At 36.6% G+C, this 13,202-nt stretch overlaps 1 protein-coding gene across 5 annotated transcripts in view; it reads left to right on the plus strand.

Moving 5' to 3' along the window:
• Nucleotides 1–8,838, plus strand: part of LOC106869031 (cytokine receptor-like factor 3) — a 39,060-nt gene extending 30,222 nt beyond the window's left edge. For all 5 annotated transcript variants that reach the window (XM_014914529.3, XM_014914533.3, XM_089350152.1 and 2 more), the window contains 4 exons: nt 1,493–1,670; nt 4,999–5,242; nt 6,258–6,500; nt 8,425–8,838. In XM_014914529.3, coding sequence (XP_014770015.1) covers nt 1,493–1,670; nt 4,999–5,242; nt 6,258–6,500; nt 8,425–8,702 — 943 coding nt within the window. In that variant the 3' untranslated portion in view covers nt 8,703–8,838. The remainder of the gene's footprint in view (nt 1–1,492; nt 1,671–4,998; nt 5,243–6,257; nt 6,501–8,424) is intronic.
• Nucleotides 8,839–13,202: the final 4,364 nt, after the last annotated feature.

Consider the following 13,202-nt stretch of genomic DNA (forward strand, 5'->3'; position numbering starts at 1 on the left):
AAAAGTTTGACATGAAGTAAACGTTTAACAAGGGAAATAACTCGTACTATTATCTTATATCCTATCTCATCACATCTGATCTTGCTTCAACAGCAAGGGTCAGTGTTCATGAATAAATCCCCTAATTGGCTCTAGTTGCAGGAAATGAGTTTGGGATTAAGAAGCTTGCTTCCCAACCACATGACTTTGGGTTCATTCCCTCTGTGTGGCACTCTGGGCAAGTCTTCTTATATTGCCCCTTGGCTGACCAAAGCCTTCAGTGCATTTGGTAGACAGTGAAAAAAGCCAGTCTTATTGAGAAGATGACCCATCATGCCATGTGAAATAGTAGTCTTGGCAGATACTGGTGTCACACAACTGGCACCCATTCCAGTGGCACATAAAAAACATCCATTACACTCTTGGAATGGTTGGCATTAGGAAAGGCATCCAGCTGTAGAAACCATGCCAAATCAGACTGGAGTCTGGTGCAACCCCTTGGCTTACCAGCCCTGGTATGTATGTATATAAACATTATTGATTGCACATATTCAGTGTCTGTGTTTTGTTTGTTCACCATTTCGCTGTGGTATGGCACTTGGGGGATGACTCCCTCCAAATGCTATTCTGCCTGAAAGTCATAGACAAGTGAGACAACTAGCCCCTGTTCAGATTCCTGATTGATGGATACTGATATTTCACCATTTTTGTGGTTTATCAACATCATGTACCTGAACTGGGGATGAATTTGAATTGCTAGTCTATGATTCTAGACAAATAGTGTAAGAACCATTAGCTGGTATGTCACGGTGATGCATACATTTGATTAAATTCAATAATGAATTTAAAGCAGTGCTTGTGTTGTAAACATTATCGACCACATATGTTCAATGTGTGTGTTTTGTTTTATATATAGCCATAGACTGGCAATTCGATTTGTTCCTGGTTCAATTCAGGTATGTGAAGTTTGGTAAGCAACAAAAATGAGAAAGTATTGGAATCCATCACTCCTGGATTCAATCAGATGTGAGTCAGCTCACCTGTCTATGACTTTCAGGTGATTTAACATCCAGTGCTATGAGTCGTCCCCTAAGTGTGATAAGGGAGTCGTCCCCTAAGTGTGATAAGGGAGTCGTCCCCTAAGTGCTATAAGCAAATTGTCCCCTAAGTGCTATGAGGGAGTTGTCCCCTAGGTACTATGAGGGAGTCGTTCCCTAAGTGCTATGGGGAGTCATCCTCTAGGTGCTATGAGGAAGGGAGTTGTCCAGAGCAAACAAACGAAACACATGCATTGAGCATTTGCAATTAATAATTTTTACAACATTGGAGCTGCTTGTAATTCATTATTGGATGTGTGTGTGTGTATGACAGTTGTAAATGAGTGTCACTGTCATACATGCAGGGTCATTTGTTTCCAATATCCTGTGATAACCTGTCTGTCCAATTCCTTAATTAAAACTACTACTACTTGCTCAGCCAGCTAACAACACTTCCTTATTTTTTTCTCTGCCAGTGTTCCAGCTATTCCAAGTTTATCTGAAGTTGCTTGTATATCTGTCGACACTGCTGGTTCTAACAAAGATAAATTACTTGAGTATGCATCAAAAGAAATGAAAGTAATTTCCAAAGCTCCCGTACAGATTGCAGATGTTGTGGAACGACCTGGAGCTCTTTTAGTCAAATGGAGCGAGGTAAGTCTCTTCTTGTTTGGGTTTCGCTTTGATTGGTAAATTCAAACTTTATTATTTGAATAATGTCTGAGATATTTCTGAAAGACTACATTTAAATACCTGCAGGTGTCAGCATGGCTGTGTGGTTAACAAACTTGCTTTGTAATCATGTGAATTTGGGTTCAGTCCCACTGCATGGCACCTTGTCCAAGTGTCAAGTTAGTCAAAGCTTTGTGAGTAGATTTGGTAAAAGGAAACTGCATGGAAGCCCATCATGAATTTAATATATATGGAAGCTACAGCTTTGACACTAGAAATGAGGAGGGAACAAAGCCGTTGGCGTTTTGTGATGCTCATAGCTTACTGGTCTGCAACACCAACTTGAGGAAACCTGCCAACCATTTGATCACTTATTAATCAGGTGGGCACACTGGCAGCTGGATTGACTACATCCCCCAACAGACACAGGGACAGGTGTGTGCTTGTAAATGCAAAATCTTACCTGGGTGAAGTATGACTCAGCATAGGCCAGTGGTTGGCAAATTCAGGTTTTTACTGTTGGTGGGTGGTTGGAACCTATTATGTCTATGTACGAGGCTTCCTTGTTTGGTTTGTGGTAGGGTTTAAATTTTCCTGTGTTAAGGTTCATGTTAATATCTAGAAAGTTGACTTCTTTAAAATTAGTACTAATTGTGGTTCTTAGGCTTAATTGGCTAAATATTTTGCTTAATTTTTTCCTTATTCTATCCATACCCTGTCCCTTTTTATTGTATACTACTCCCAGGCTATTGAACTCACTTGCCCTCTTAAATGGGTCAGTGGAACCCATCTTGCTCATACGTCACCCTTTTTGGCATGGATTCTATTGCCGGATACCCTTCCTATCATTTACCACTTTACAGAGTGTATTGGGTACATTTCATCATTGTATCACCACTACAGAGGCTGTAATACCCTTTGGTTAGAAGAGACTAGAAAACCTTTTCAACCTTGAAGTCTCTTATTTGCTGACCACTCCACACGTGGGAGTTGCCCCATGACCCACAAAGTTGATCCTTTAATCATTAAAGGATGTTTAATGAGTTTTTATGTAAAATAGGTTTTGTATATGGTGTATACAAAGCATACATTTTCTTATAGAAATAGCAACCAAATCTTCCTCAGATCATATCCTGCTCCCTTGAAAAAAGAAGAAATCCGACACATAGGATAATATAGTCCTTGATACACTATGTCTGAACAGAAGACATATTAATCATAGCTCGAATGCCCTTGGCCATAGCTCTGGTCTGCTGGATTAGGACTGACCTGGTGGCTAAACTACTACTACTACTACTGCTGCTGCTGCCACCACCGCCACCACCAATAACAACAACAAACATTTCAATAATGGTGTTGGAAAATTTAAAGAAGTAATCATTTTTGCAATAGTTTCTGACTAAGATCTCACAATAGCCAATGTTTCTTTCCCATGTACTTCAGCATATCAGAAGAAAGCAGAATATTTGGTGATAAGGTCACCCTAACACCTTTCCTTGTCATTTAATCTCTTATAGTCAGGGCACAGCAAGGTACTTCCTAACAGTTCGTAACCTGTTCCACACATCAAACATTCCACATTGGTACATCTATGAATCACTCTGGGCCATGGGACTGTGTCATTGAGCTGTAATTATGTGTAGCCTCTTTATATGTATCTCTATATAGAATCTCTTGTAGAATGTTTCTAGAGAAGGCCTATTTCTTCTGCAATTGTCTATCATTATTGGACAACAAACCACAAACTTCAAATGAAACCTTCTTTTCACTGTTGTATTATTTTTCATCACTAAAAAATGGCAATGCATAAATATTATTTGAAAACCTGTTACTGTCTCCGCCAAAACGTTTTCCCTTCAACCTGTAAGGGTTCTGCCTCTTTCTGATCTGTGCAGGCCTTCTCTGGAAAATATAGGCAATGCCATTAGTAAATGTGTAATTTGTATCATTTTAAAAAAACAGTATTCTTTTATTTTTATTTGATGATCTAGAGAGAAAGGACAATGACCCTGGTCAGTTCCAGGTCATTCTAGAGTAGGTGCGCTTTCCTCTGGCAGCTTCAGGTAGGGTTTGAACTCATAACCTCTAGGACAGTAGTTTAGTACCCAAAACAATCAACCTTTGCACCAAATGTAATTGCATGTTGTAATTAATTAATTATTGTATATTCTTCTTTGCATCCAGTGAAAAATGATGACTTTTAGCTTCCCTGTGTCAGGACTGACCATTCCTTCAGCTTCATATGTAAAATACCAACTTGGTTACAATTGGAAAATTGAATATTTATGACAGGCCATGGCTAATGAAGATATAAAATTAATATATTATGTCTACTTAATTGTCTATGGGAACCTTTATATATATTATTTCTGGGCGGGGGAATCCTGTATAATTAGGGACCTTAATATTTTCAACTTCATTTTGAAGTGAGATCAGGAATAAAATATAGTTGTGTGAAGTGAGCATGTAGCCATGTGGTTAAATGTGGCGATATAATTCATGTAGTTTAAAGTGGTGGGCCATATAGTTATGAAGTTCTCATTGAAGCCACATGGTCCTGAGTTCAATCCACTGTGGAACTCGAGTGTTTTCTGTTATAATTTCAGGCTCACAATCTCTTGTGAATGGAAATCACAGTTCAACGTTCAACGGAGATCAATGAGATATGAACTATATCTGCTCATATCTGAATTCTAAGAACTGTATTTCGTGAAAGAATTCTCTTTGACAAAAGTTTAGAATTCGTATATGGGCAGTAATTTTAACCAATGGGATTACCAACAATTATGCTTGTTCGAGCAAACGACCATTACATCATATTGCCGTCTTTTATGACCTGCTACATATATATATATATATATATATATATATGATAATTGTTTTTCTGTCATGTTGTATATAAAGGCAATTTAACATCAATTTGAAAGAGTACTTAATACTTTTAAGTAGGACAAAGTGACTTTGAAGTTTCAGTTTGCCTGCTGCCATCGATACAGATAAAGAGACATTTAATAAAGTGAAACCAACAAAATGCAGTGCTAGCTTTTTTACTGAATAATTTTATAGAGAGTGCGTAAGCCACTGAATACCTGGGGTCAGTTCCCTTATAACTTGATGTAAGCTAGAGTTATGTTAGTCCTGAAAAGCCATCTCCATCACCTGTGTTGTCCAAAGTTGTATTTTTGTGTCACCTTCTCCTCTGATGCATGATGTAAACTGTTGATGGTGTTGCCATACTAGAAATGTGCAACTAGTGAGTCTGCTAATCCATGTCAAGCCGTGGAGTCAATGGATTCTGTTTATTTTTCAGACTGAAGAAGATTTTGATGCTACGGAATTTTGTCTGCAGTATGCGTCTGGTGTGATCAAGTCAAATGAGGATACGTGTGTCCCATTCCATAATGCCTATTTGGGTGGCAATTCGCTATGTTTAGTGAAACACTTACAAACGAACCACCCTTATTCTTTTCGAACACGATGCCGCGCGGATCCCGACACAGCCTGGAGTGTGTGGAGTGTGCCAACTGTAGCTTGCACAACTTTGCCTCACTACGGTCAGTTATCTCCCCTTATCCACATCTTTTCTTACCACTTAGAAGCAGTCTATATATCGTTGTACTTGCGACCTTTGCATGAGATCAGTTAAATATTCAGACATACAATATATATATATATATATATATATATATATATATATATATATATCGTTGCTATTATGTAAAACTGGAGTATGTCCAAATGCGTTTTTCTCATTATTTATTTTTGCTTGCAATAGCCGGTTATTTGGTGAAACTATCGTATCTCCAGCTGCTTCAGATGCCAAGATATCGAAAATTATCAAAGTGTAGTAAAACGGTTTTGCTATGGAAGGGTGAAACTATTTTGTCGTTTTCTGAAAAAAGCAACGTTTTGGACTTACGACATTTTTGCATTATAGCAACGATATATATATACACGCATATATATATATATATATATATATATATATATATATATTAAGTATGTATGTTTTCATCACCCATACTCTATGAACCAATATCGGTGTCTGTACATAGTTACTCAACTCCTGAAAATAGCTAAATCTCCCTGAATCAACACTGTTGTTTGGATAATGTTGTCCAAGGTAGACTTTTCCAGTAGAAAATATGGTATGGCCATGGTTGGAATGTCTTTTCATCATAAGCCTGTCTACGATAGTTGTTTGTTGCTTGTAGTGTTGCTTTGGTCACTTGTCCTAACTCCAAATTGGTCATTCACTTCATGCTATCCAATAGACATGTCAAATAAGAGAGTCCTTGTCTGAAAAAAAAAGAAACAGGTAAGAGTTAATGACTGGAAAAGCACCTAGCTGCAAAATAATGCTTCAATATCATATTTGTCTAACCTATGCAGGCATGGAAAAAGTGATGTAAAAACCAATGAAATGAGATTTATTCAAATTTTACAAATAATGCTGGGCTCTTTTAGTTCTCTTACATGGATGTTGTTTTGAGATGATCCATCAAGTATTTATTATAGAATTTTACAGATGATCATTCGCAGCAATTATATTTCTGTGTATTTCTTTAGAGTGGAATGCTGACAATCCTGCTTATATGACGAGTAATGAAAACCAGACGGCCACAAAATGTTGTGATGGAGAATCTGTAGTGCTTTATTCTTGTGGATGCTTGTATACTGCTTGTCAATCGATTACGTTCCGAGTGTTGGCGGCTGGGGATTCCTGTCCTGGTGATGGAGTTGGTTTGTCTATCAATAAATCGTTTTGTAATACGTTAAGAAGACCTGGTGCTGCTTATGTTACAGTGGATGGTAAGTTCTTGATAGTTGTTTAGTCAACCTATAATCACAAACGTTCCAACTGTGACCATCATGTCTTTTCTTCCCAGACATAGTGTATCAAAGATTACATTATACAATATATTCTTGCCTTTATAAGACAGTATATGTTGAGGATATTTGACTGCTATTTCTATTAAGATGGTCAGCCACAGACAGGATCCGTTGGTTTATCAGATTTACCGTTCTAATTAAGGAATGGAATAACATCATTTCAATACACTTCAGTATCACTATCACCATGGAAACAATAAAGGAGTCTTTTGTTGGACATTGATCTAGAAATAGCAGCCAAATCTCTTGTATACCACATCCTGCAGTTTGGAAAAAAGAAGAAAAGGAAAATCACATTGGATAATGTAGTCCCAGATGCACTAGGCTTGAAAAAAGATGGAATGGTCATGGCTGAAATGACTTAGCTCATAGATTGGCTTGATCAGGGCTGACCTGGGGTTGAACACCATTACTGTCTTCAGTATCATCATCATCATCATCATCATCACAATGTTATTTTAATGTCAATAATTTAATAATTGTTTTTTTCTTAGATTTTAGTCTAAACTGGCAGAAAATTGTCAGGTTAAGATGTGAGGCTCATTTAACAGTTTCAAGATAACGTTTAACAGTGTCAATCTGTGAACAGAGTAAAGATGGTGTTAACAGAGATGTCAGTTAACTGTAAAGATGTTCATTTAACAGTGTAAACAATGTCAGTGAAGAGTCTTAGAGGTAAATGAATGTTGTAAATGGGAAAATGCTCAACTGAGTGGAATGAAGTCACTGTTGTTGTAATTATTATTATTATTCAAATAGTGAATAGATTTAGGTTAAGCGTTAAGTTCTGAGTTAAGAACCTGTCAAAATGAACTTTGCATTCCATCCTTGTGTTGTCATTAAAAACAAAATACCAGTCTTGTACTGGGGTTGCTACTCTATCGTCTTCTACTACAGTTGCAGGGTGACCAAAGCCTTGGCGGTGGATTTGGAAGATGAAACATGAAAGATGCCTTAGCATTCCTCTGCATCACTATCTCCGTATCAACTCACATGGATTTCTCTTGTAGCCACGCTTTTCTGAATATTTTCAGTTTTTGATTCGCTATAAATCTTCTTATACATACTTACATGTGTATATGTATCATCATCATCGTTTAACATCCACTTTCCATGCTAGCATGGGTTGGACGATTTGACTGAGGACTGGTGAAACCGGATGGCAACACCAGGCTCCAATCTAATTTGGCAGAGTTTCTACAGCTGGATGCCCTTCCTAACGCCAACCACTCAGAGAGTGTAGTGGGGGCTTTTACGTGTCACCTGCACGAAGGCCAGTCAGGTGGTACTGGCAACGGCCACGCTCAAAATGGTGTATTTTATGTGCCATGTGTATATTTTATATATCAAGCCCAAGTGTGTCTATCTGCATCACAATCTCTGTGTGTGTGTGTTTGTCTTGACACTTGTGTGGTAATTGTAAATGAGTGTCACTGTCATACGTGCAGTGTTGTGCATTTCCTACTAAAACATGTTGTCTTGCCAAGGAAGAAAGTATGACCTTGCTGGGAAAGTGGTGAAGGTTGATGATAGGAAGGGCATCCATCCAGTCATAGAAATTCTGCCCCAACAAATCCCATTCAACCCTTGCAAATATGTAAAAGTGGATGTTAAAACAAAGAAGACAAGGATGAATCCTTTTCAGAATATGTTTCCTTCTACTTAAATTAGAAATCATTCATAAAATAACGAGTGGCACAATGGTTTGGTTTAATATTTCTTCATAGAACTGAAAGAAAATATATTTTCCCATATTTAATTAACAAAAACTGTTTTATAACTTTGCTTTTGGTGAATATATCTACAATTTTGAAACCAAGTTTGATTTTTCTTTCTTTTGTAGGTGAGGTGTACGTAGATGGACAAGAGATGAAAAATAAGCTTCCTTATTGGGGTAAGAGTTCCTCAGTGACCTTTGACACTGAGGTCCTGTCTAATGGGAAAGTCCGTGTAACCATTCAAGTGGAAGAGAAAGAAGTCACTTTCGACTGGAATGTTCCTCTCACTGAACCCTACCTACAGACCCTCAATGAACTGGACGAGGACTATTCTCGACCCAGAGACAAATTTTATTTTGCCATGGATTTTGCAAATAGAGATTGGATGGTTTGTGTAGAATAACCTCTGCACCACAGTTCTGTGGCTAGCTTTGCAGTGTCTCTTTGCACTTATTATCAGACACACACACACACACACACACATATATGATATGTCTACACACACACACACACACACACACACACACACACACACACACCACAATAATATTTAGAAGCAGGACATGGCAATAGGATAAGTGAAAATTTAAGGTAAGCTTTCAGACCTGTGCACTTTAAGTAAACCTCTTTAGCTACAATATGACACTGAGTTTGCCCCTACAACTTAACGCCATGCAGTATTGCTCCCACAACAGAAATTACTGCACGACACAATACTCACCTTTAGCTCTTCAAAGACAAATGTCTTGCATTATTCCAGACTCTTCTTCATAGACTAATTGACCAGTTTTTTCCATTCTACTTTGTCATCCAGGAATCTATTATACGAGAAGTAGTCTTACATACATATAAGTACATGCATATATATATACACACACACACATTATATATATATGTATATATATATAAATACACACATTGCTGGATTTCATTTCTTGTGCAATTTCTAGTTTTTATTAACTCAGTATGAGAGAAGTAGAACTAAAGGTTGATACCTGAGGTTCATTTCTAACCAGCTCCAGTCTCTTGTATTTTTCAAGGTCATTTCAATTATACAGCTGTTGCTGCTGCTACTTCACGATGTTCCAGTGTTGTGTACACACACACACACATACATGCATAATATATATATCTGATATATATATATATATATATATATATATATATATATATATGTATGTATGTATGTATATATCAGTTCAGCATTATTTGCTTCATTCACAACAATGGAAGTAACAAAGATTTTATGGATGCTTGCCAACCATTTCTTCTAATTTAAAAGCAAGAATTTTCTTTTATAAATTCCTTCTCAGCTCAATTCTCCTGAGCATTTGTTGTGAACTTAGACGATATTTTATTATTTTCTTCTTGAGCTTTGTAACTTTTTACATTTCCTGCTTGATTACCATTTTCACAGAACAGGTTTTGTGATAACTCAAGACATGGTGCCAAGTGGATGCACTTTGGTCTTTCTACTCACAGATTTGTGTCCTATCACTGTTTAAAGTGGTCTGGACCTTGAGAACATGGAGGGTGAAACTGAATGGTCATCCATCAACTAACTGAAAGTTTGTATTATGTCAGTGGTCACCTAGACTTGAGTCTCGAATGGCTCAGTCCACCTGGCTGTTAGAAGGTAATCCTAGCTTGGAAATAACTTGCTGCTGGAAGCAGCATTATCATCAAAGTGTCATTAACTTGCTGTGCCAAGTTCTAAGCTAGGTGAGGTTTATCTTGATCAGTTTAATATTGAACTGGAGGAAGTTTAATCCAGAGCTGGTCCATCCTGATTGATTTAGTGTAAATAATGCTGGTCAACCATGGATGGATTGTCTTAATTGAAAAGCCTCAGTCAAATGGAAACAGGAATCCGCAAGAATCTGTCAAGTCATAATTAGGTACCAAGGAAAAGATGCAGGCATGGCTTGAATGGTCAAGAAGTGAACTTCACAACCATGAGGTGGTGGGTTCAATCCCATTGTATGCTGCTTCAGGTCTTTCACCCAGGATTTCATATTGAGAATTGGTAGACAGTAATTCAATGGGGTAGCTTTATCACATTGTGTCACTGATTCTGTCTGTCTGAAGATAACATTGAGTCCACTGGTCTGAGGAATACTCAGCTACCTACACGTTAATTCAAGAGCAGGTAATTCAGCCAGCCAAATAGCTGGACAGTTCCTTGTGACTGATGGAAGATCTGTCTCCTTTAACTGAACTCATGAAGATTTAATGGTTTGTTAGTGCAGCAGTACTTGGAATAATTATCTTGCATTCCTGTTTTGGGTAACATCCCATCTTTTGACAACGAGGCTGATCAGTCTAAAACCGTGGCACTAAGCCCACATATATTTGTATTAAATCTATGTGCTGAGCTTCTAACCATGTGATTGGAAGTTCAAATCTTTGTATAGCCATTAGGTTATACAGTTGAGCATGAAGCATATTTCTGCTGTCTCTGGCTGGCCATTTGTCTCTAGTTTATCTCCAGATTAACTCTAGATTACATATCTGTAGATTAGCTGAATGTCATGAGACAGATTCCACTCCACCTCCATGGTTGAGTGGTTATAGGAGGAAGAACAGCCAGCGTGATTGTTCCCACAAATCATTTCAAGCATGAATGCATGCGGAAATGAAACTCAAATGGCAGACAGGAATGTAATGTCTGTCTGGTTGATGGAAATTAACTTAAAGTGTTTAATTAGCAGACAATAATTTGTGCTTTGGTGAAGCAGACAGGGATAAAGGCCAAACAATGTAAGAGACTTTGTTCTTTAATTATATAAATGATTAATTAATTGAGCAGATTTGACTCTGCACTTTGTGTGATTGCTGCCACTGTTCATCATCTCATTGGTTGCAGCAATGTTGCCTGGTACAACAACCTCCTCCTCCTCATCATCATCATCAGCAACATCAACAATGTCAGTAGTATTAATCATATCAGGTTTTAATTAATTTCAATTTTTGCCGTTAACTGTTTTGGGTGCCATTTTTTAAATTGTTTTTCTTTTCTTTTTATTATTGTTTCATTTATTCGGTTATTTATTATTATTATTATTATTATTATTATTATTAATGCTCCCTAGTACCTTAAAAAGGATGATTTCAGTTAACTTTTGAATTTTTATTTTTAATGAAATAAAATGAAAAATCAAATTAAAAAAATTTTTGCTGACAAATTTTCTCAAGTGTTTGTGTTACGGTTTTTAATTGAATTCTTCATCTTTTACAAATTTCATTTCCATGAAAACATAACATTGACAGCAGCGAGCTGACCGAATTGTTAGCGTGCCAGGCAAAATGCTTAGAGACCTTTCATCTGTCTTTACATCCTCTGTTGTATATGTATATACAAGTATGTAACTGTGTGTGTCACAATGTGTAGGAAACTAATATGAAAAAAAAATGCGGGGAGAGGACTTCGGAAAATTCAGAAGCTCCAAACTTTTCCCTCGTAACTTTTTAGGAAAATGGGTTTTTTGCAATGAAATTTTATAGAAATACCTTTCAAACGGCATACATTACGATTATAAAGAAATTTGTGTGGAAAATCTTTTCCAAGGGGGTGGGGAGAGGACTTCGGAAAATTCCCAAAATCCGAGTTTTTCCCTCATAACTTTTAGGAAAATGGGTTTCTTTTTTCAATGAAATTCTATATAAATACCTTTGAAACGGCATACATTACAATTATGAAGTAATTTGTGGGGAAAATCTTGAGGTGGGGAGAGGACTTTTGGAAAATTCATAAAATCCGAATTTTTCCTCGTTATATTCCGAAATCAGATTCAACTTTCTACAGATACTCTAGCGGTAATACTACTACTACACTACGTAGTGTTTATTTCTACTCACTTTCAATAATTTTTAATGTTTTGGCTTCAATTTTGTTTCATTTTCAATTATTTTTATGCATTTTTTAACCCTTCGTCGTTATTCTCATTCACTCATTATTACTTTCTCTCACTCTCTATCTCTCTATATACATAGAGAGATAGATACATATATTATATGTTATATACATACATACATATATATATACACACATATATATATACACATACACAAACACACCCACATATATATATATATGCATTTATGAGGGAAAAAACTTGGATCTTGTGAATTTTCCGAAGTCCTTTCCCCACCCCACTGGAAAAGATTTTCCCCACAAATTTCTTTATAATCGTAATGTATACTGTTTGAAAGGTATTTATATAAAATTTCATTCGTTTCCTACACATTCTTTTACACCCATTCCAGTACTGTTTGGGGATTTTCATTTCCGGGTCAAGACGTAAACATTAACCATATATAATATAATATATATATATATATCATCATATATATATATATATATATATATATATATATACACATACAAGTATGTAAATGTGTGCGTGTGTAAAGTATGTAAATGTGTGCGCGTGTATATATATATATATATATATATATATATATACCGGAGTAACAAAACTGTCCAATGAACGGGAACGTGAAACTCCGAGTAACAGTCTTTTGTTATATTTCTGCTGCTTTTAAATAAAGTATATATATATATATATATATATATATATATTGTCAATGAAATGCAGGCGACTGAATGGATGGATTCTTAGGACTTTTAGAACAAGAGATCAGGAAACCATGATGGTGTTCTGGAGGACACTTGTTCTAAGCCACTTTGACTATTGCTCTCAGCTATGGTCACCAACCAGTATCAAATTAATCTCAGAACTTGAGCCAATCCAACGAAGCTACACGAAGAAGATAGCCTCTATGCAGCATATAAGCTATTGGGAAAGACTCAAGAGATTAAGACTCTATTCCTTAGAGCGTAGACGAGAAAGATATGTCATAATATACATCTGGAAGATCCTCGAAGGAATTGTCCAAACTT

Source organism: Octopus bimaculoides, chromosome 4, assembly GCF_046866305.1.
Source record: "Octopus bimaculoides isolate indiv1 chromosome 4, ASM4686630v1, whole genome shotgun sequence".
In the NCBI taxonomy this organism is placed as follows: Eukaryota; Metazoa; Mollusca; class Cephalopoda; order Octopoda; family Octopodidae; genus Octopus; species Octopus bimaculoides.